The 21,457-nt window shown below is 39.5% G+C and overlaps 1 protein-coding gene across 1 annotated transcript; it reads right to left on the reverse strand.

Annotated features, from left to right (window-relative positions):
* Positions 1 to 1,238: 1,238 nt before the first annotated feature.
* On the reverse strand, positions 1,239 to 18,126 carry LOC134633483 (alpha-N-acetylgalactosaminide alpha-2,6-sialyltransferase 1-like). The gene is made up of 11 exons (XM_065471625.1): positions 18,058 to 18,126; positions 17,934 to 17,992; positions 17,551 to 17,601; positions 17,331 to 17,490; positions 16,948 to 17,110; positions 15,927 to 16,089; positions 14,135 to 14,264; positions 13,942 to 14,045; positions 12,816 to 12,899; positions 2,204 to 2,303; positions 1,239 to 1,439 (listed from the first exon to the last, which is right to left on the reverse strand). The coding sequence occupies exons 1-11, from the start codon at positions 18,124 to 18,126 to the stop codon at positions 1,239 to 1,241; spliced, it is 1,284 nt and encodes a 427-aa protein (XP_065327697.1).
* Positions 18,127 to 21,457: the final 3,331 nt, after the last annotated feature.

The following is a 21,457-nucleotide window of genomic DNA, read 5'->3' on the forward strand; positions in this document are numbered from 1 at the left end:
GTATCTGCCCACCTGTTCTAAACACCCTTCCTTCAACATGCAATGATAAAACACAACACTAAAGCATCACACAAAGGTCAGCTTTATTTCTTTCATATTGTAGTTTTATACATAATGTTACATGCAGATATTGCACAATGTTTACATTTGTTACAGACCATTTGAGTAGTCACTGATGTAGTCAAGGAATTTAGGTCCAAAAAAACCCCAAATAACATGAAGTATTCAAATAAGCACACATGCAATTAAATATATTTCATTACTTTATAACATTTATATTTTTTCTGAAGTTGAAAGTAAACATTTTGTTTGGAAAACATTTATGACGACTTAAAAAGTAAAATAAATAGATTCATTTTACTGTCATTGCATTCCATGTTTTTTTCCTTTTTACAGTTTTTTGCAGATTTGTTACCCTTACTACAGATCATTAAAATGTAAGGTCAGGCATAGATAGTCCTAGGAAATCTAATAGTTGTTAATTTACATTTATTAAAGGAAAATAAAAATATCCAAAACTACGTGGTGAAAAGTGAAAAAGGAACTGCCCCTGATTGCTAACTTGTGAATTAACTGTGATTAACCACATTTTTTTTTAAACCTGAGTTTAAAATCACAAACCACACTGAGGCCTGATTATTGCCTACTGAATCAAGAAAACCACTGCTGACCAAAAAGAACACAAAAATTCATCTTATATTTCCCAATAAACATCTTGATAATTCACAAGACTTTTATAAAAACATTCTGTGGACTGACGAGAGAAAATCAGAACTTTTAAGAAGTTTTGAGTCCCATTACATCATAAAACACGTATAACACAGCATTTCATAAAAAGAACACCATACCAACAGAGTTAATGTGATTGTCAGGGGCAAATCAGCTTTGCTCCGAATAGTTTAGTTTGCCTGTTTAGTGTGCTATGACTGCTCAGTCGTCTTTTGCTTTCGATAATGCCACAAATGGACTTGGAGAGAAAAAAACCCACAGATATCATTATGAGTAAAACCATGTGTAGTGTTTGCCACTATGGCAAATGTTGATTTTATTTTGCGGAAATTTTCCCACAGAGATGGACTTTAAGATAATAGTAACTTCCCGAGATGAGTAATATGAATCAAATCAGCTTTGCTCTGGATGGTTTAGTTTGCGTGTTTAGTGAGCTATTAGTGCATTTAGGCATTTTTAAGTCTAGCAAACAAAAATCTCTCTATATAACTACTGTTGTTAAGATCATGTCAGTGTTGCTTTTCCTTCTCTTTCTTTGACTCAGTTCTTTGATACAGCCTCATTATTTCCCTGGTATGAAGGTCTTTCCATGTATTCTCCTCCAGAATATAATCATGGTTACGGTAGAACATGACTTTGCTCATGTGTTTCTCAACATAGTAGCTAGGGTATTTTATGTAGTCATCAGTCGAAAGTCCATATGCATCCACCTACGAGAAAGAGACAAAAAGGGTAGAACAGGTGTGTGGGGGTTTTTTTAAGAGCAAGGCTGTCTTTAAAGGTAAAAATACCTTATTGAGTATCTTGTCAAACTTAATGTAATCCATTAAAAGAAATTCTTAGGCATGTTTGAGAAGAAAAAACTCACATATAAATGTGAAATAACAGATTCTAATAATAGAATAACGCTCTCAAAAAATAAGCAGCGGACTACTAAATATAACAGGAATTACAACTCCAAGGCATTAAGCTGAAATTATGGTTCAGCAGCGTTATTGTATTAGCATTTCACTGAAGGTACTGAATTGCATTCAGTGAACAAGCAATGAGTACATCAGAGGGACAGCTCCGGTTGAAGACAAAGTTAGAGAGGCTTTATAACAATATAACAATATAATAACAATAATAATATTAATATTTAGAACAAGGTGCAATAATAATAATAATAATAATATTAATAATAACAATAATGTACAATAAGTAAGTGTGCAGTTTAGCAGTCAGATCCATCCCGCTCTGGTCACACCTAGAACAGTGAAAACGCTCATCTTCATGTTTTATGAAGGACTTCACATGCGTTGGGTGACACTACATTAATCACTATGGTTCAAACCTTTGGTTCAACTTGCAGAGTAGAACTATACTTTTTCATGAAAGATGTCTTTGACTCTTCTTCTTATTTCTGAGAGATTTAAGTTGACTTACTCATTCTAAAGTTAATTGAGGTCAAGAAATTCAAGTAATTTTAACTCACTGAGTCACAGGTCTGCAGGGCCAATAAGAGAGTGAATGCCCCATTGGTTGGTCTGACTAAAGGCTGGAATGTTTTATTCACATTAGGTGACAGTAAGAACCTGTGGGGAATGAAGAAGCATCAAATAAGCATACACACATTAAAAAAAATGAGCCACATTGCTATGACAGCACAATAGGCAACCTCAAAATTGGAAATTCAATTAAACTTGTTTTATTAAAGTTGTACATGTCCTGAGTATTCATTCTCTGGGGTGTTTTGTTACAGTTGAAGTCATCATTATCATGTCTGCCTAAATTATATTTTTTTAATATTGTTGATCCATGGCTGTATACCTGTTTTGCTAAAAAAAAAAAAAAAAAAAAAAAAAAAAAAAAAAAGCACCATTTCAGTGAAAAACAATTTTTCTGATTGAAAAATTATAAACCGTCAAAACACAGACACATTGTAAGTTTTTAGTGATAGAAAAATCCTATTTTGATTCCAAACACAGTGTAAAAGAACACCTTCATAGAAAATCATGGATTGGCCTACCCAGAGCCCAATTCTCAACATTATTGAAGCAATGTGGGATTATCGTGACAATGAAAAAAGAAAATTGGATATACTTCAAGAAGCCTGGAGCACTACACTTGAAGAGCACTTAAAGAAATTACAAGAAAGTTTGCCCAAGAGAGTTAAGACCATGTTGAAAAATAAAGATCATAGCAAGTATTGATTTTCAACATGGTTAGAATTGTAGACTGTATTTATGTCTAATACACTGTAGTTCTATGTATGTTTGCACACGTTTTAATATAATAATAAAATATTTTCAAATTTAACAGAAAAATATAAGTAAATGAGGGTTGACTCAAGACTTTGAAAAAGTACTGTATAACATATTGTGGCGAGCTCAGACAAGGAGGAGACAGAGGTTTCATTTGGTCTTGCTTCCCGCGAGCTAGCCAGGGAGCACAGCCGTTTATTAGCCTTCGACAGGCGAGCACACAACGCTACCACCACCGCTCGGCGCAGCTCTAGCGCAACCACAACAACAACACAAAATGGCGCTCTCTCACCCGGAAACACACAGTCGCAGAGAGAGCGTCACCTGTAACCATGGCAACATGACAACAGAACATAAATGTCAATAACAAATCCCCGAACAGCCCTGGCCCGCTACAATATTGTGTTAGTCCAAGATGATGTGCTACTAGTCCAAGAACTCATCAGACTGTTCATGCTGACATTCATGTCTGAGTCACAGTTTTATAAGTTTTTTCAGTGATCTTGTGTTTGTTTCTTATTCCTGTTGTTCATTGATGATGTGAAGTACAGCTGTATCACAGTATTGGATGTAGCTAGCAATGGGCCGCAATGACTGACAATGCTGTGGTAGTTAATGACTTTTGGTTACTGTTTCTGAATGGATGTGTTTCATGCTAATAAAGTAGGGCTGGGTATCGTCACTGATTTCTAGAATCGATTCGATTCCGATTCACAAGGTCCCGAATCGATTCAATCCACGATTCGATTCAATTCGATTTGATTTGAATCTGGGAAATTTTGCCTTGGACAGTCAAAAATATTATAATTCAGATCATGCATTAGTACATTTCCATATTTTTATATCTAGAAAAACAAAGCTGACACTTGCGAGACTTTATCAAAGGTGTAAGCATCACAGCAGATGCCTTCAGATGCCTTTGTGTCAAAGTAGCTGAGGATAAAACACAGAAAAACATGAAGGCGATTTTCCAGGCCTCGGATTTTATAAAAATATTCTGCAGTAGATCAAAAAGGAAAGAAAACCATTAATCAACATATAAACATTACCTGATGCTGCTGAAGTGAAGCAGAGCAAAGTTACAGAGGTGTTATTAGAGACACAGCTAAGTGTTTTGTAATTTTGCATAATTTTAAAAAAGTTAAAATTTGTTCAGCCTATTGAACGGCAGAAATGAGGTTTTCTTTTTGGAAGTTAGTAAAAGGAAAAAAACAGCGGCGGACAGCGCTGTAAACAAAGGTAGACTTGTGCGTAATAAGCAGTGTTGGGACTAATGCGTTATTAAGTAACGCGTTACAGTAACTACGTTATTATTGTGGTAACGAGCACGGTAACTAGTTATTATGCCAAAACCAGGAACGCGTTACTCGTTACTGGGATTTAGATAGGCTCGTTATTCGTTACTTCGTGTGGTGGCATTGCGGAGCTTCCACAGATTCAATAACATTGGCAAGTGGTGGAGGCGAGCAGGTGGATGAAGGAAAAGGGAGGCAAGAGGAGAGACCCAAAGCAGCCGCCGGTCCGAGTGTCAGGTGAACTGAACTTCAGGTAAGAAGTTATGACCTGCAGTCTATCGGAGTCAGATATAAACCAAGTTTAGGTGGAGTTTATTTTCGTTATGCTGACTTTTTCGTACTGCGTACTAGCTAGCATGACGGAGTTTCTATACAGCTGGGTGGGTGCTATGTTACTGATGTTGAACTTTATTTTGTTCATACGGTTAATTATTAGAGTTGCCAACCGTCTCAGAATCGTCTCGAATTCAGAGAAAATATTACGCGTTTCGTATTGAGGTGAAAAGGAGCAGTTTGTCCCGGACTTCAGCTACAATGAAAAAGACACAAAGCTGAAGCTGCACAGCTGCCTCTTCTTCTCTCATTCTCTCCCCTCCCTCTCCTGTTGCTACTTCAATCATGAAACTGATCAGTGATCAGCTGATCAGCTTTTCTCTCTTGTTTATTTATCGCCCACTTTGCGCCAGAAAGAGGAAACCAGCGGATGTCGCACTAAACAACAGCAGCACGTTTAAGCTTGATCAGCTGTTGTTAGAATTTATTTAATGTTAATTTCTAGTATCAGCTGATGTTTGCTGGAGCCACAGCTGTAAAAGCTGCTGGTCATGATATCGGTTTGGTTATCTGGTGAGAGGGAAACATGAAGATGAAACCAGGAGATGTCCTTACTGAATCATCAGAGCTGAACAGGTGATGGAGAAACAGGTTTACCTTTTAGGTGACATGAATGAGTTGAAGGGAAGTTATGAACTGTTTCTGAGAGACAAATAACACCAGGATCCTTTTCTATGTAGCTGACAGCTGGTAACTGTGCAGGGGCGGGTCTAGCAAAGTGTTGCCAGGGGTCCATGTAGGGCATTAACAGGGAAAGGGGGGGACAAGGAAATACTTTTCTTTATTATTCTCATTTAAAATGTCTCGCTTTAAAAAAAAATAATTATCTGAGTCTTACAACAAACGATTGATAGATTGATACATATATACCATCAGAACAGTGTACATCACTGTCACAACAGTGTTTTTTGTTTTCATTCAAAGGCTTTATGATTTTTCCTATAATGGTGGGCCGGTCTCTAATCAAAATGCCCGGGACGATTTTTTTGTCCCAGTCCAGCTCTGTATGCAGCTCATCTGCAGTCTGGTGTTACCTGCATCTTCCAATTCAGAAGGCAGAATTTCCGAGTTCTGAGTACAATCGAAAGCACCACGACTGCAGTTTTTGTGTTGGATGTAAAAAGCAGGCTAGAATCATGCAGCGGTCAACGACGGTCCAGGCGTGGGATTTCTCTCGTGGAAATGTGCACATTATTTTTTCCTTTCTATTGGTAGGTGGCACAGTGCACTTGTGGCAAGTAAGCAAGCTAGAAGACTGGCAATCTTGCTGGGTATCCAGTTACGGAAGCAACACATTAACAAGAGAATTCTGAGTAAAAGCAAAGTTACTTTCCCTAGTAACTAGTTACTCTGAAAGTAACCAGTAACTTGAAGTAACTGAGTTACTTTTGATAGAAGTAACTAGTAATGTAACTAAGTTACTCATTTAAAGTAACTTACCCAACACTGGTAATAAGCAAGTGAATAATGCAGAAAACAGAGATTTTTAGACGGGAAACTATTCTTGAAGTACACTGAGACAGAGATTTTGATTTTTAAAAAGTACGTTTATTTCTCATGAAATAATCGACATATTACCACACCCGTTACATTGAAGTGTAACACAAAATCAATAAAAAGTTACATCAACACCTGCCCAAAAACCAGGTGCCCCTCCACCACACTACAGATTGCCCCCCTGTAACCCCAGACCTGAGAAAAAGTATGTAGGTCTGAGGCTGCCTTATAGAAATTAAATTCTAGCAACAGCCTAGACTTCACCATGTTGACAAACACAGGGACTACCTCAACATTCAGCCCTTTTGAACCTTTCTCTTCCTGCTCATATACACTGCCATCTTTGCCTGTTGTTACGGCCCTAGCAGGGCCGTCTCCTGAAGTTGTCTGTGTGGGCGTGTCTGACCATCTCTCCTGCCTTAGCTGCCACCTTTTTTCTTTTGTGCGGCTGACTCTCGTCAGTAATTAAAAGTATTTAAGCCCAGGGAAAGGTGAGCTCTGGGCCAGAGTGCCATTAGTGTGGTTGCAGCTAGTGAACCGTGTGTTTGTGTGGTTGCAGCTAGCAAGCTGTGCGTTTGGTGGATTTGCAGTTAGTGAGCTGCTCTCTCTTTTTGACTTACGTTTGTACTTTATTGACCAACGCTTGAGTTTTGTTTGTTTCTTTAAATGGTGATAGTGGCTTGTCCATCTCTTTTAGTTAGTAATAATAGAAACTTTGATTTAACCCTTTTGCCTCCTTGTCTCCTTTTTCTGACCCAGACACATTTTGTTACTTCCCCCTCATCACCTGGACCCTTTTAGGGGAACATAACACCTGTCCTAATAAAAAATTAAGCAGCTGGCATTTGTTCTTCCAAAGACGAGTAAATTTAAAACCACAAATGAAAATAGTCAGTGTAAAACCTTCCCCACATCTACTTAAGACGGCTTTTAGAAGCACAAACAGAGCCGAGAGGTGAACACATTCAGAAAAACAATGAAACAGGGTCTCCCTCTGCTCACAGAATGGACATTTGTCTTCCAGAGCAGCGTTAATAACAGAAACAAAAGAGTTTACAGCAACAATGCCATGAAGAATTTTCCACTGCAAGTCTGCATGTTTTTTCGTGAGGGGAGGCTTATAAAGGGACCTCATTGCTGGCTTGATGTCAGGTGCCAAGGAGAGATGGGTCCTCCACACTGTGTCATTGCGTCCATTCAGCTTGCCTTGATTGAGAGTTTTTACCAGCAGCCTATACAAAGTTTTTCCAGAGGCCCCTTCCAGGGACACCCCCGCAACATTCACATTATCCAGTAAAGGACCAAAGCAGTTCTTAAAACCAGGAAACAGTCTGATGGAAGGATAAGGATCTAAATGATTCGGAAACAGACTGCCATCACAATAACTTCCCAAAAGTGAATACTCAACTCCACCTAACTTGCGTTTCCAGTGATCCAAAAGCTGACCAACAACTCGAGTAGACCGTATCCCAAGCTGTGCAGCGAGTCCCTCCAGAGCATCTAGCTGAGGTCCAGCCAGGTCCACCACCCTCTTCAGAGAACAGACTTGTGCAGCGTGGAGCTCTCTGGATAAAGTAGTCCTCCCCCAGACAGGGCCATCCAGCAAGCTGCCAAACAGTACAGGTTCCCCCAGCAACCAGTACAGAGAATCAGCCTGCTGCCGCCTCTCTTTCCTCCGCAGAGCCCATACAGAAAAAACACTTGTAAAAAGGTGGAAGAAGTGAAGAGTTCAGTTTGCTTGCGTCCATCAGAAACAGAGATAAATCCAAACCCACATTACCAAGCTGCTGAAGAATACAGCACGATACACTCCTCCATACTAGATCCTGGGGTCCTGTAAGCAGCCTCTGAATAAACTGAAAGCGAAAAGCAGCTCCTCTGCTGGCCAAATGGACCAGACCTTGTCCCCCTTCCTCTCTAGGGAGAAAAAGGACACTTTGAGGAATCCAGTGCAATTTATCCCAAAAAAAGTCCACCAGGATTCTTTGAATGTTAGACAAGAGGGTAACTGGGGGATCAACACAGGTCAACCGGTGCCACAAAGCAGAAGAAACCAGATTATTGATAACAAGAACCCGACCTCTGTATGACATGTTAGGTAAAAGCCATCTCCATTTTGAAAGCCGACCGTTGACTCTATCCACCACATTTTCCCAATTCTTCTGCAAAAATGTGTCATTGGACACTTTTTTGGACACTTTTTTGCAGCATCCCTGACAAAGAACAGCCCTGCCTCACCCCCTTAGAACACTGAAAGGACCACTCAAGACCCCATTTATTTTCAGTACACTCGTAATGTCACGGTACAGAACCTGAATCATGGCTACAAAACCTGAGCTGTAGCCAAAAGCAGTTAAAGTGTGCCACAAATAATGGTGTTCAACCTGGTCAAAAGCTTTTTCTTGGTCTAGAGAAATGAGACCAACATCTATACCGAAAGAGCTAGAGAGGTCCAAAACATCCCTAATCAAAGTGACATTATCACTTATCAGCCTGCCGGGCACGCAATACGTTTGGTCCCCATGAACAACAGAAGCCATTACGTCTCGAAGACTGGTGGCCAGGACTTTGGAGAAAAGCTTATAGTTTGTACAGAGCAACGATACTGGTCTCCAGTTCTTCAAACTGCGTAGATCTCCTTTCTTTGGCAGCAGAGTGATGACCGCCCTTCTACAGCTCAGAGGCAGCAAGCCTTTCTGCAGACTACCGTGACAACCTCCAGCAAATCCTCACCCATCACAGACCAAAAGGCTTTGTAGAACTCAACAGGAAAACCATCCATGCCAGGAGTTCTACCATTCTGAAAACTCATCAGAGCAGCATGAAGCATGTTCATGCAAAGTTGGCTGAACCTCCAGTTTTCGATTGGTTTCAGCCGCCACCTGAGGGAGTCCCTTGAATAATCTATTGCACAAACTAGTATTTTCTGATAAATCACTCTTAAAAAGGTCCTCATAAAAGCTGACAGCAAAATTTCTGATCTCAGAAGGATCCGAGATTATTGAGCCACCGTCATACAGAGAGTGAACAATTTTTCTTTGCCCATTCTTCTTTTCCAGTCCAAAGAAAAAGTGAGATGGGGCATCCATCTCCGTGACACTGAGGAAACGTGACCTGACCAAAGCCCCTTTGGCTGTCGTGCCCAACAGGCCGGCTAAAAAAGCCTTCTTGGATTTGAGGGAATCTAAAAGCCCCCGGTTTCCTGTAGACGCCGCTAAACTCTGCAGTTCTACTACCTGAGTCTCTAGGTTTCTTATAGATCTGGTTATGTCTCTAGTAACATTACGAGTGAACTGTTGACACAATTGTTTGATCTGACACTTCCCAAAATCCCACCACTGCTGGATACATGCAAAGTCAGATTTAGATTTCCGGTGAGTGAGCCAAAAAAATTCAAAAGCTGTCCTAAAAGTTTTGTCATGTAACAGGGCCGTATTGAAATGCCAGTAGGCACTCCTTACACGAACATTTTTTAATGAAAACAGAACAATGAACCAGACAATGATCAGAGAAACCAACAGGGGTTATCTGACAGTCCTTAAAAATACTCAAATGATGTTTAAATGAGTATATGCGATCCAGTTTTGCCAAAGGTAAATGATTGTCCTTAGAATGACTCCATGTGTACTGTCGCCGATGTCCATTGAAAAACCTCCACACATCTGACAGGTCCACAGCTGCAGTTAGCTGCCTAAGCCTGCGAGAGGACGCAGGATGAGGTTCGATGTGGTTCCTATCCAAAGGTGGGTTGTCAGTACAATTGAAATCCCCACACAAAAACAAGTACACATCATCGCTAGAAACCTTAACAGTATCACACAGGACATCCAAAAAACCCATTCTGTCCACTCCTTTAGTTCTGTCCACCAACTAAAAGAGTGGACAGAATGGGTTTTTTGGATGTCCTGTGTGATTGAGAAAAACAAAAGTCACATTTTCATATTTGACTTTAACTTTCAGCAAACACCCCTTGATTATTTCCTCTGCTTCGCAAGAAACAGATAAAAAATTCTTAGAGAATACAATCCCCACACCTCCACTACAACTGGACTTATGACTAAAAAAAAACATCTCCCCGACTGCCCTTCCTCCAGTCACTCTCATTGTCACCAGTACTGTGAGTTTCTTGAATCAACATAATATCTAAGTTCTTTAAGTCCATAAGCTCGAAAAAAGCAGCTCTTTTCACCTCATCTCTAGCACAATTCAAATTTAATGTGCCTATTTTGAATTCAGACATGAGAGAAGCGAGACAGAGGAAAAAAGACAGGGACATATAGAGTGTGTTCCTAAACATCATCGTCATCATCAGCAGTAAGTGCTTGAGATCTCACTTTCAAAATCAGTTTCTTTAAACGATAAATCTCTTGGTCTGTCAACACATCATCAATAAAATTCCCTGATTTTTTTGTCAAGACCCGAGACGACTCAACAAAAAGCTTAAGGTCTGGAAAATAATCCTCCACTTTCACCATCCTGAGGCCTTTGGTTTTCTGCAAGAATTTCCTGATCACAGCAGGAGAGTACAGACCTGGCTTAGGGACAGATCACTTTCAGACTCCATACTGCTCTCTCCTGTTTTGTTTCCTCACTTAGCTTTTGACGTTTTTGTACTACAGTGGGCAGGTTCAGAGCGCTTCCTCTTTTGAGACAACTTCAGCAAATCCTCATTAAGCATGTTGTCATCCTCACAAAGATCATCACACACAGACTCAAGAGTCGTGTCAGCTGTCTGACTGGTGTCAGAAAAACCTGCAGACTGGTCATTAGTCAGATCCATTTCTCCAACATCAACACTTTTCACAATGCCAGTTTCATCAGACCCATTACTGCTCGTAAAAAGCTGTTTTTCCACAGGCACCTCGGCTGCGGAGTCCGCCTCAGCTACGGCGGAGCTGCCCGCGGTCTCAGCGGAGCCGCCCACAGCCTCAGCGGGTTTCACATGAGCGATCGCCATGTACCTACCAGGAGCCCTGGCTGGGACCGGCTCTCCAATGGCATCACCCGCTGGCTGCGTGTTTCTTAGCCTCTCCGGACAGGATCGAATTAAATGCCCTTCTCCACCACAACCAAAACATTTCATGCTCTCAGATGAAGCAAACACGATGTAGTTGAAATTCTCTATTTTGAAACTGAAAGACAGGTTCAGCTCGCCAGCGGTGTCTTTGAGGATCATAAAAACCTGCCTTCTGTGACACACAACATGTTTGAGGAGCACAGATTTGCACCCCAAAGCGACCATCTTTAAGGGCGAAACTAGTTGGCCATACCGTAACAGCTCCTTGGCTAAAGTTTCATTTTTAATAAAAGGAGGCACATTTGAGATGGTAACCTTTTTAGCAGGGCTAACCAAAGGGAGAACGGGCGTAAAGGTTTCGTGAATGATGACGCCGCTTTCCACCAACTCATAAACTCAGAAAGATAACAATCGGACCGTTCATACAGGAGGCAGATTTCACGCTGTCATAGCGCACCACCTCTCCTACAGCCAAAACAGCTTCCTCCACCAAACAATTCACAGTCGGTATAAGTTTGACAGCATGACGGCGTGTCAGCTTCTCAAACTCTGCACCACCCTCAACAGCGGGCATTGTGCCAAGCCAAGCCGGTAGCAAAAGCTACCAAACCAGCCGGCAACAAACAAAACACGCCAACAGCCGTGTGTCGAAAAAATAAACACACCTGACAGTGAAAATAGAAAAGAGGAACTCGAAAAAAGAAATCCACTCATTCCGACACTCCCATCCCCAGCTCCATTCACTCTGCCATTCACTCAGAGAGAGAGAGAGAGAGAGAGCTGTGCATGAAGTGTGATTTTATCGTGGTGGAAGCAAAACAGCAAAAGTAAGAGGGAATCTTGTTTGGAGAGAGATAAAACCTACAGGTTCAGAATCTAGCGCTAAACACAAAGCACGGACCGGCCAAATCATCAGAATCAGTGAGCTGTCGGCTTTCAGCCCTGACCGTGTCCGTGCCGTCGGGTGAGAAAGATGACATCTCACTGTTTCTGATCCGTCGGCGGGTCCGCGCTTTGTTTTTACGTCTTTGTGCAGAATCGGTGTTCCTGCTCTCATTTACTGTTTTAGCTGTTTGGTGGTTCTTGAAATTTTGTGAGGTTTAACCTGAAATTCTGGCATTTCGGGCAAAATAAATTTATATTAAAAAATCGATTCAGGATTTTAATGAATCTACTGTATATCACGTTGTCCAAGCCAGAATCGCTTTTAATCGATAAATCGATTATCAAAACCCACCCCTATAATAGAGCTACATTCCTGGGGTTGAGTGATAAACAAAATACAGAAACTGCAAGAACAAACTGAGATCGCTTCCTCCTTATTCTAACTGAGTTCATTACAATACTTTTTTTAATGTCTGTTGAGTTCATTTTGAGTTGCCTTAAGTTAAATTCCAGGTATGATGATCACTGTTTGTTCAGTCACCAGTAGATCAGTTAATTCAACTCCAGTTTTGAGATCATTCAAACCTTTTTCTAACTACTCATAATTATTTTAACATAAAAAAACCCATTTTCCTTTAATGTTTCTTTTTTTTTTCTTTCTAAGGTGCCATGTTTTGTTTTGTTTTTTTACTGACTATTCTCTTTGTTCTTGGCCGGGTTTCCTCATAAAATAAGCAATGCTAGACAAATTAAATTATAATAGCTGAATCATTTGAAATCAAAATACTGTGGAAAGGGTGTTAACAGCAGGCTGACCTGTTCCGCACATATCGGAGGAAGTCCTGGTGCAGAACGTAGAAATGACTCTCGTTGTACTGCCTTGAATAGTAGTCCCTTGGCCTGGAGAGGTTAAAACACAAAAGATACCACACTTGTTAGTCACATATATATGCAACAGAAGACATTTTGGTTTGAAGAACAAAAGGTGTATTTTAATTTCTGTAGAATATCCTGTTAGAGAAGTCCTGGATTAAAATAAAATGTGTTAAATGAACATGTGTTAAATGTGTCCATCATGTAGCTGAAAGGCTAAATTATTATAACTATGTATAATTAACATAATATTTATGTTTTTGTAAAAATATATCTTGATTACATGTCACTAATGTTTTATATGCAAATAAGGCTTGTATGTAAGCTAGAAATCTGCAAATTGCATTTGTGAAACAAATGGCAACTGGTAATTGGTTAAAAAATAAATAAATAAAAATAAAGTAATGCTGTTTTTTGATTGGAACTTTTTGGATTTCATTTGTTTTTATTTTGCTCGTTCTTTGCAGCCCATATCTGAATGCAATCATATTTTCTCAATTATTTTGAACACATGCTGCATCCATATTGCATTTTCTCTGTTTCTATGTGTTTGCTCAAGACTTGAGATAACTGTTTAATTTGTGTTTTCTATATTTCTTTTTTCTGCATTAAATTATGGTATAGTGCTGCCCTGAGCCAACAAACTTTGAATAAATCAATAAATTATATATATATATATAATATTTATTGATATATTGTTTTGTCCCATTGTAGTATAAATATTGTGAAGGATACTTTATGATAGTAAAAGTAATTTTAATAATTTTCTCCTCAGTGGTGTAATTATGTGTTCCATAGAGGGAACCATAGAAGGTTGTACTGTTCCTTTACTAACTGGAAAGCATTCAGAGCATTATTCTGCTTCAGAAAACTGCCGGGCAGGACAGGTTCAAAAAAGAAAGAAAGAAAGAAAACAAATAGATTTGGGGTCTTATGATAAAGTAAATGATGACTGCATGGTGTCTGAAAAAATTCTGATTTGGATTTCAAATGGTTATATTCTTAATGAGATAATAACAGCTTTTTGAAAATGGCCAATTCATTTCTTGATTAATTTTAATTTACTCACAGCTTATTGCGGTATGGGCCAGCAGAGACCTTTTCTCCTCTGAGAAGACCCTTGAGCCACTGGAAATCCTGCATCCCCTCAGGAATCATCACATATTTTATACCCTGCCAAAAGGAAAAGGAGATAACCCATGTTTTTTCTGAGCAGGGGAAGTAAATATAATATGACACTGTTGTCTTTTAAGTTTAAGTACCTCATCATGAGGGGCAGATTTATACCCAAACTTCTTGAGTGATGTAGTGATGGAGTGGGCTGTGTGAACATACACTGATGTTTTGTTTCCTAAATCCTCCTCATAACCCTTGCTGACGGCACCATTGATCCTGCCAGACAAGACAAGAAAACATATTGGTTTCAGGAATTTATGTTTATTAACAGGTTCAGATCAAGAATACATTTCATCACTTCTCACCAGTGTGAAAGTAGCTGAAAGGGCAATACAACTGTCTAGGTGTTGACTCAAAACATCTGGCATCTATAAACTCACATTCAAAGACAGTTAACCTAAAACAAAAGAGATAATTGTTGACTTCGGGAGAGCATGCAGAGGTCATTGTCCACTTAACATCGTTGGATCCTCTGTGGAGGTCGTTAACTACACCAGATTCCTTGGTGTTCACCTGGCAGAGAACCTCTCCTGATCCCTCAACACCAGCTCCATAGCTAAGAAGGCCCAACAGCATCTCTACTTCCTGCAGAAGCTGAGAAAAGCCCATCTCCCACCACCCATTCTCACCACCTTCTACAGAGGGACTATTGAGAGCATCCTAAGCAGCTGCATTGCTGTCTGGTATGGTAACTGCACTATATTGGATCACAATACCCCACAACAGATAGTGAGAACAGCTGAGAAGATCATTGGAGCCTCTCTTCCCTCCATCACAGACATTTATCCCACCCGCTGCATCTGCAAAGCCACAAGCGTTGGGGAGGACCCCACACACCCCTCAAACAAACTCTTCACCCTGCTGCTTTCTGGCAAGAGTTACCAGAGCATTCGGGCCCTCACTGCAAGACTGGGGTAACAGTTTCTTTCCCCAAGACATCAGACTCCTGAACACTCAGTGACTGGACTGACACACACACATATACCTTCATACACGTCACTACCTCAAGCACTTATCTGCACAATCTCACACACATACACCTTTATACTTTTACTTTTTGCACAATGCTCAGTCTTTTTCCACATCCCAATGTCATTGTTGCAGGTTGGAGAACAGTTTTTACTGCCTTGAGATGACTGTTGTTGTAATTTGGCAGTATACAAAAAAAAATGAATGAACTGAATTTATCTAGAATGAGATATATCATAGACTGTATATGAAGGTTGGACATCTAAAGAGTAAAGCCAATATGGAAGTAATTTAAGCCTGTATTCTTTGTACAGAAGTTGTTCAGAAGTCTATGATAAAACAACCCTTAGGTTCTCTTGCTCTCTAATTTCTACCTCTCACTAGTTTAAAGTCTTATTGAATACAAAATGAAGACGCTACGAAGACATTTAAAGCATGGTATGTTTTACACTACTTTATCTTTCGTTACACTGGGCCTGCCAAATGACCCTGAAGTGTCCCTAGGTTTCCCCGTCAAAGTCAAGTTTTTTTCACAATACTTTTTCTTTGCTTCAAGAAATTATGGGTGATAAATACTAAAAGGATGACATCCTTTGTTAACCTTTTTGGAGTCTGGAGTCTTCTTACCCATGCTCATTTTTCCAGCCAAAATAGTTCTCTGTTAAATTACATTAGACCGACTACCAAAACAGAAAAAGATACTTATTACTTCTTAACAACAAAAAAATGTAAACAAATAACTTGAAAAATTAGTAAGGTAGTCTGTAGTAGTATTTTTACGCTACCATCAAGATAAAAGCTATAAGAATAACTTTGACATGAATGGCAGTAAATCTTCACCACTTTACTGATGTCAGAAGTAGTGTCTGTCAAACAAAACCAATCAAGGTTTGGGTTGTTTTTTCTTACCGAAAAACGTAATCATGGCTATCGATCTCCACCCCCTTCTTTGAGCCGTTCAGGATTCCTCCAGTACCTACCACAGCACAGCGCACACAGCCATCACCACCTGGTTTTGGGAGAAGCAGTGGCTGTTTTGGCTTTGGAATCAGCTTCACTGAATCCATCACATCTGCAAATGAAAAGAAAAACATGAATACACATTCTGTGATTGTTTTATGGTTGCTGTATGAGTAGAGAAGAGGTTTGTTAGTTTGCTTTAAACTAATTTTTTCATGTTTAAAAGAAAAGGCTAAATGATTGATGTCTTTATAACAAGACAAACAAGACAATATGATGCATGATATGAGCATATAGTTTGAATCGATGGATATTAACAACTAAATCAGAAAATATAATGAATCACCTGAAAAAATAGCATGATTTCTCCCAACACTAGTCTGATCTCATAATGTGTAAACTCTTTCATATCTAACCACATTAAATTGGACATTTGAAAATTTCCAGCCAAAATAGTTCTCTGTTAAATTACAATAGAGTGAATACTAAAACAGTCGCTCTATTGTCTCTCATAAGTCTTCATACACTCAAAATAACAAAAAATGCCTAAAATGCATACTTTAACTAATTTGTTTACATGTAGATTTTCAATGTAAGCTTTTGCTTGATTGGTTCATGTTCAGTTTATACCAAGCACATTTTCCTTAACGATTAATTATTTGAATAAATAAACGTTTGAATTAATATATTTTAATTGTATTTTACTTAAAATAATTGCTTCATATATTTTTTATTGAGTAATCCAGAGTTAGGTTTATATCAGCACACCATCTTTTCTATTCATCCATTCCTAAATGCATTGACTTGCTGTTATTTCATTGGCCGTTTAAACATATCTCATTTCATAAAACTCATCTGGTGAAACTACATAGGTGTTTAAACATTCAGTCAGAGAATAGATGTATATTACTCTGTTATTCTTCAGTCTGGCACACAATACTGACCCAATATCAGCTTCATAAAGACCTACCATCATATTTGTAGTCCATAAACCCAAAAGGATTGTTGAAATGTGAAAGTCGATTCCACTCGCTCATGTTAATGTTGTCTTTGTGCAGAAACAAACATATGTTAGGAAGAAAAGCCTTCTTAAATTTCTCATCCTGAGAGTTTCGTAGAGACTGTGCACATGTCTGAAAATCATAAAAAATATGAAATCATGAAACAAGTTAAAATGAATGACTTGAAACAAATCAGGAAACAGCAAAAGCAATACGTCAAGAAGCCAAAAAGGCAGAATCTAAAATGTCAGTCATCATGCAGATGGCTGACATGACTCCAGCTATGCTGGCTCACATCCATAAAGTTAATACATTTGACTGTTTTTACTATATCTTGTCTTAACATGCTTACTGGTCGTCTATGTTGAGTATCTTCGCTGTAAACATCTTCAAAATCCCACCGAGGAAGCTTCTTGAAGTCTTTTTTGTAGAGGAGAGCCATGGGGGTCTCAGCTACAATGCGTTGTGTTGTGTTGTTTTTTGCTGAATCTTCTATTTTTGCTTCAAGTCTCCTGGTAAAATTGGGATGTGGTGGTCCTGATTTTAATTTTCTTTTCCAGTATGCCCTGTACCTCTCAAGCACAAAGTCTTCCGATTCACTGTCATCTATGAAGGTTGACCAGCTGAATCAAAAGGGAAACAGAAGCAACATAAAATAATTAGTGAGACAAGTAGTGTGTGTTTCTTTGAAAAACTTTACAGAAAGAAAAAAATAATTTACCAGTAAACAGATTAAATCAATCATAGGTTTTTCATGAGTCAACATAAAAAAAACACTACCCACCTGATACTTTTTATTCTGTTGTCTAATAAATTCAAAATAATCAAGATAAATGATGACAAAAAAAGCAAAGAAAAAAACTTCAAAATTAACTCTGCCATCTCTGGTTTGTGGAGTTGTTGCTGTTCAGTTAAGCTCAAAAACTATCTGCTCTCCCTCCTGAGAGCTGCTCACAGGTGGAAGAGACACCTAATACCTTGGCACTGATGCGGCAGGGCAGGGCTATAGCACAACTGCCAGAGAAAAAGCAATAAAAAGTCCAAAGAAAACAAATTCATTCAGAAGCAGACACACCCACCTTGGGTGGTACTCCTTGGGCTCTTGCACTCTGGGGCCTCTGGATGTCTGGAGCCTGGATCTCCTCCATGCCTGCTTCATGCCCTGGGGGACAGGGCTATTGTTAGAGTGAATTGTTAAATGTTTGTCATTTTTATGCTTACCATCCATTTCTACATTGTAAAGCAATTCCACAGTCCCCCTCCCCAGATTCTTGAGTTTTTGGGTGAGGGGCTGTAATGTTTGATTACAGACACATCCTATCTGGAAGGTCTGTTTGATGTAAGCTTCCTGCCCAGCAGGAGGTCTCTCTCACTCACACACACACACACACACACACACACACACACACACACACACACACACACACACACACACACACACATATATACACACAGTGCCTCGTCTTTGTAACCAAGGGGGGTTAAGAGGGGAGGTACGTGTTGTAAACTATTGTGTGAACTGTAACAGTTTGTCAATAAATAGCTGCGAGGGAAGCTGCTCTTTGAAGGACTTTGGGCTGGAGACAGGTTAGGAGCGTGAGCTCCAAGAGCTGGTTCTTGACCAAAGGCCTCCCTTGCGCAAGTAAAAACGATCGATCGCTGTTGCCTTGTTTTTCTTTCATGGGAATAAGTCCTGGATACAGCGGGGTCTGAGTTTAGACCCAACAGCTATGGCCCCCCACACCCTCTAGCAGACTGTTACATGGAGAAACCTTTTGTATACAAGCGCGCTGATCCACACAGGTGTGCACACGGATGTTCACTGTTCGTAGACATAAACTACACCTTTCTTAGCTGCTACTTCAAAGCACATTGTGCGCTGTCTGTGCTGTGTGCTGCACAACAACATTCAATATTTAGTATTTACTGCTGTTCACACTTAGCTAGATTAACGGGATGGTGTTGTGTTTAGTATGTTGCTTTGTTTTTTTTTTTGCTTGTTTTCTCTTCTTTTTCTCTCAACAGGTGATCCAGGAGATTTTTTTTTTCTTTTTCTCTTTGTCTTTGTAAGTGCCCTTTCTCACTGTCCCTTTTCCCTTCTGTTTTTCTTTTCCTTCCTCTCTTTCCTATCCCCCAGTCATGTCTGTCCCATCTGTAACAACTGAAAATAAAATAAATAATAACAACAAAGGTTGATCAAATGGACCAATACGGCAATGCCATGATCATCCATTTGGCAAAATAAATCCATTTGGTATCCTTGTTGGTCTTCAGACAACAATTCTGACGGCTAAAGATCCAAATGGGACAGACAAAAAAAAGAAAAAAGAAGAAGAAGCAGACACACCCATACACAAAACGGCATCAGATGTTTGTGCCTTTATCACAGAACAAAGGGAAAGTCATGTACAAGAACATTTGGATTGATTCCCTGGTTATGCCAGCCTGCATTCCAAGCACCCTGGCAAACTACTAACCAAAAGTTGCTTTCATGTGTGAATGTTAGATAGAAAAGACTTAAGCATAAAAAAAATGCTTGCATAAATGGATGAATAAGGAAAGTTGTTTAAAAGGCTTTGAGTGCTCAGGTAGGGTAAAAGCGCATTATGTAACACCGATCTGTTTACCTTTTTTTCACAGACTTTATTTGATAGAGTGAAAATTACAAAAAATGACAATAAAAGAAGTACATTTCTGTATTTTTAAATATATTTGGTTGTTAATCAAGCAACAGGTTGTGTAATTATCGATGTTTTTAAAAATAGTGAAAAAAGTATAATTTTTTTTATTATGTACTAACTGCAAGTGTCAGGTTTCGGCTGTGTGCAGGCAGGAGTTGGACCCAAAATGCAGGCTCTCAGACACGAGGGATGAACTCAAAATCACAGCTTTATTGGCTGGCAAGGAAAATGCATGCGACGCGAAAACTAAACTAAACTGGGAAAGAATAAACTAAACTCACGGGGAAAACACACAGCATATTACGTTTTCGGGCACCCAACACGTTCCTAAATGACGACATCGGAAAAATGAGGAAATATGAGAACCGTTTGGACTCAATCTATACATGTTTGCTCTTTCTCTTAAAATCACTTGGGAAAACACTATTTCATGTCATTAAAGTGCTGCTTAGGCTTAGGAATGTGGTTATGGTTAGGGTTAGGGATAAGGTTAGGTTTAGGGCTGGAATACAGGCCTGGAATGTCTGTTACCGCGGGACCGTCATTCCACTGGATTTCATCCATAACCCGGGGCGTACCATAAGAACGCGGACGGTCACCTTTCGCATTCCTCAGGAACACTGCGGGACGTGACAAAACGTCGGCATGTTACGCCTCGGGAGTGAGAACGGGCTGCTATAAACTGCCAAAAGGCGAAATTATGGTGGTTTCATAATTGGTGCATTTTGTGCTGGTTGTGTAATTTTTAAAATCATTGCCTAAAATTGGTAAAATTATAAAGATGTAATAAAAGAGAGTATGATTTTCTATATTATTCTTAAAATATCCCAGATTTAATGTGTTTTAACAATAAATGTTAAATACATCAAATTATTTTACAAAGGACTACACATATTGCTTGCACCATCTCATTCCACCTGTGGTTGTCATTGTAAACCTAAATCTGTAGAGCAAAGCCCAGACCTCCCTCTCCCCGGCCACCTCTTCTACCTTGTCCAGGGGAACACCAAGGCACTCCCAGGCCAGCCAAGAGATATAATCCCTACAGCCTTTCATGGGTCTGCCCCGGGGGCCTCCTCCTAACAGGTCATGCCCGGGACAACTCACTCAGCAGCTCTACTCTGAGCCCCTCCTGGATGGCCAAACCCATCACCATCTCTCTAAGGAAGAGTTGCCAGCCACCCTTCAGAACTATCCCATTTCCACTGCTTGTATACGCATTTTAGTATCGGTATACAGAACTGTTTTCCTAACAAAACCACTGTTATAATTAAGTGAAGGTGCTCCCAACTAATTTGAATCTTTGGCTTCTAAAATATGTGGTTCTATTGCATGCTGCGTACATAACCTAATGTCAGCTAGACCGATATTAAAATTTATAATATTGTTAAAGTCACTAAAATGGCGCCTGAAGCCTGTTGTGATGTGAGCTGTGTGTCTGCTCTAGAAACTCTGAAATTCAGTAGATCTGAGCCATACATTAAATACTCACATCAGCCTGTACTTTGAATTCTGTAACAGTTGTATAAAATACAGCTATGCATAAGTGTTTTGAATGAATAGAAATGTGACACATGAGAAGGTGTGTCTTTGACTGTTCCTGTATAACTTATTTTCGGACTAGTTGACAAGTTATGCGCCGGTCATTTGATGTTACCAAGATAGATGTCCTTTTTTAAAACACCTGTGAAAAACTGAAACAACTGCAGGTGTGGGGTTGTTTTGATATGACATATATTTGATATGATACATATGTGAGAGACATTATCCTAAGCTGGACTAACAAAGAACCATGAGT

The sequence above is a fragment of the Pelmatolapia mariae genome, linkage group LG8 (assembly GCF_036321145.2).
Source record: "Pelmatolapia mariae isolate MD_Pm_ZW linkage group LG8, Pm_UMD_F_2, whole genome shotgun sequence".
Classification (NCBI taxonomy): Eukaryota; Metazoa; Chordata; class Actinopteri; order Cichliformes; family Cichlidae; genus Pelmatolapia; species Pelmatolapia mariae.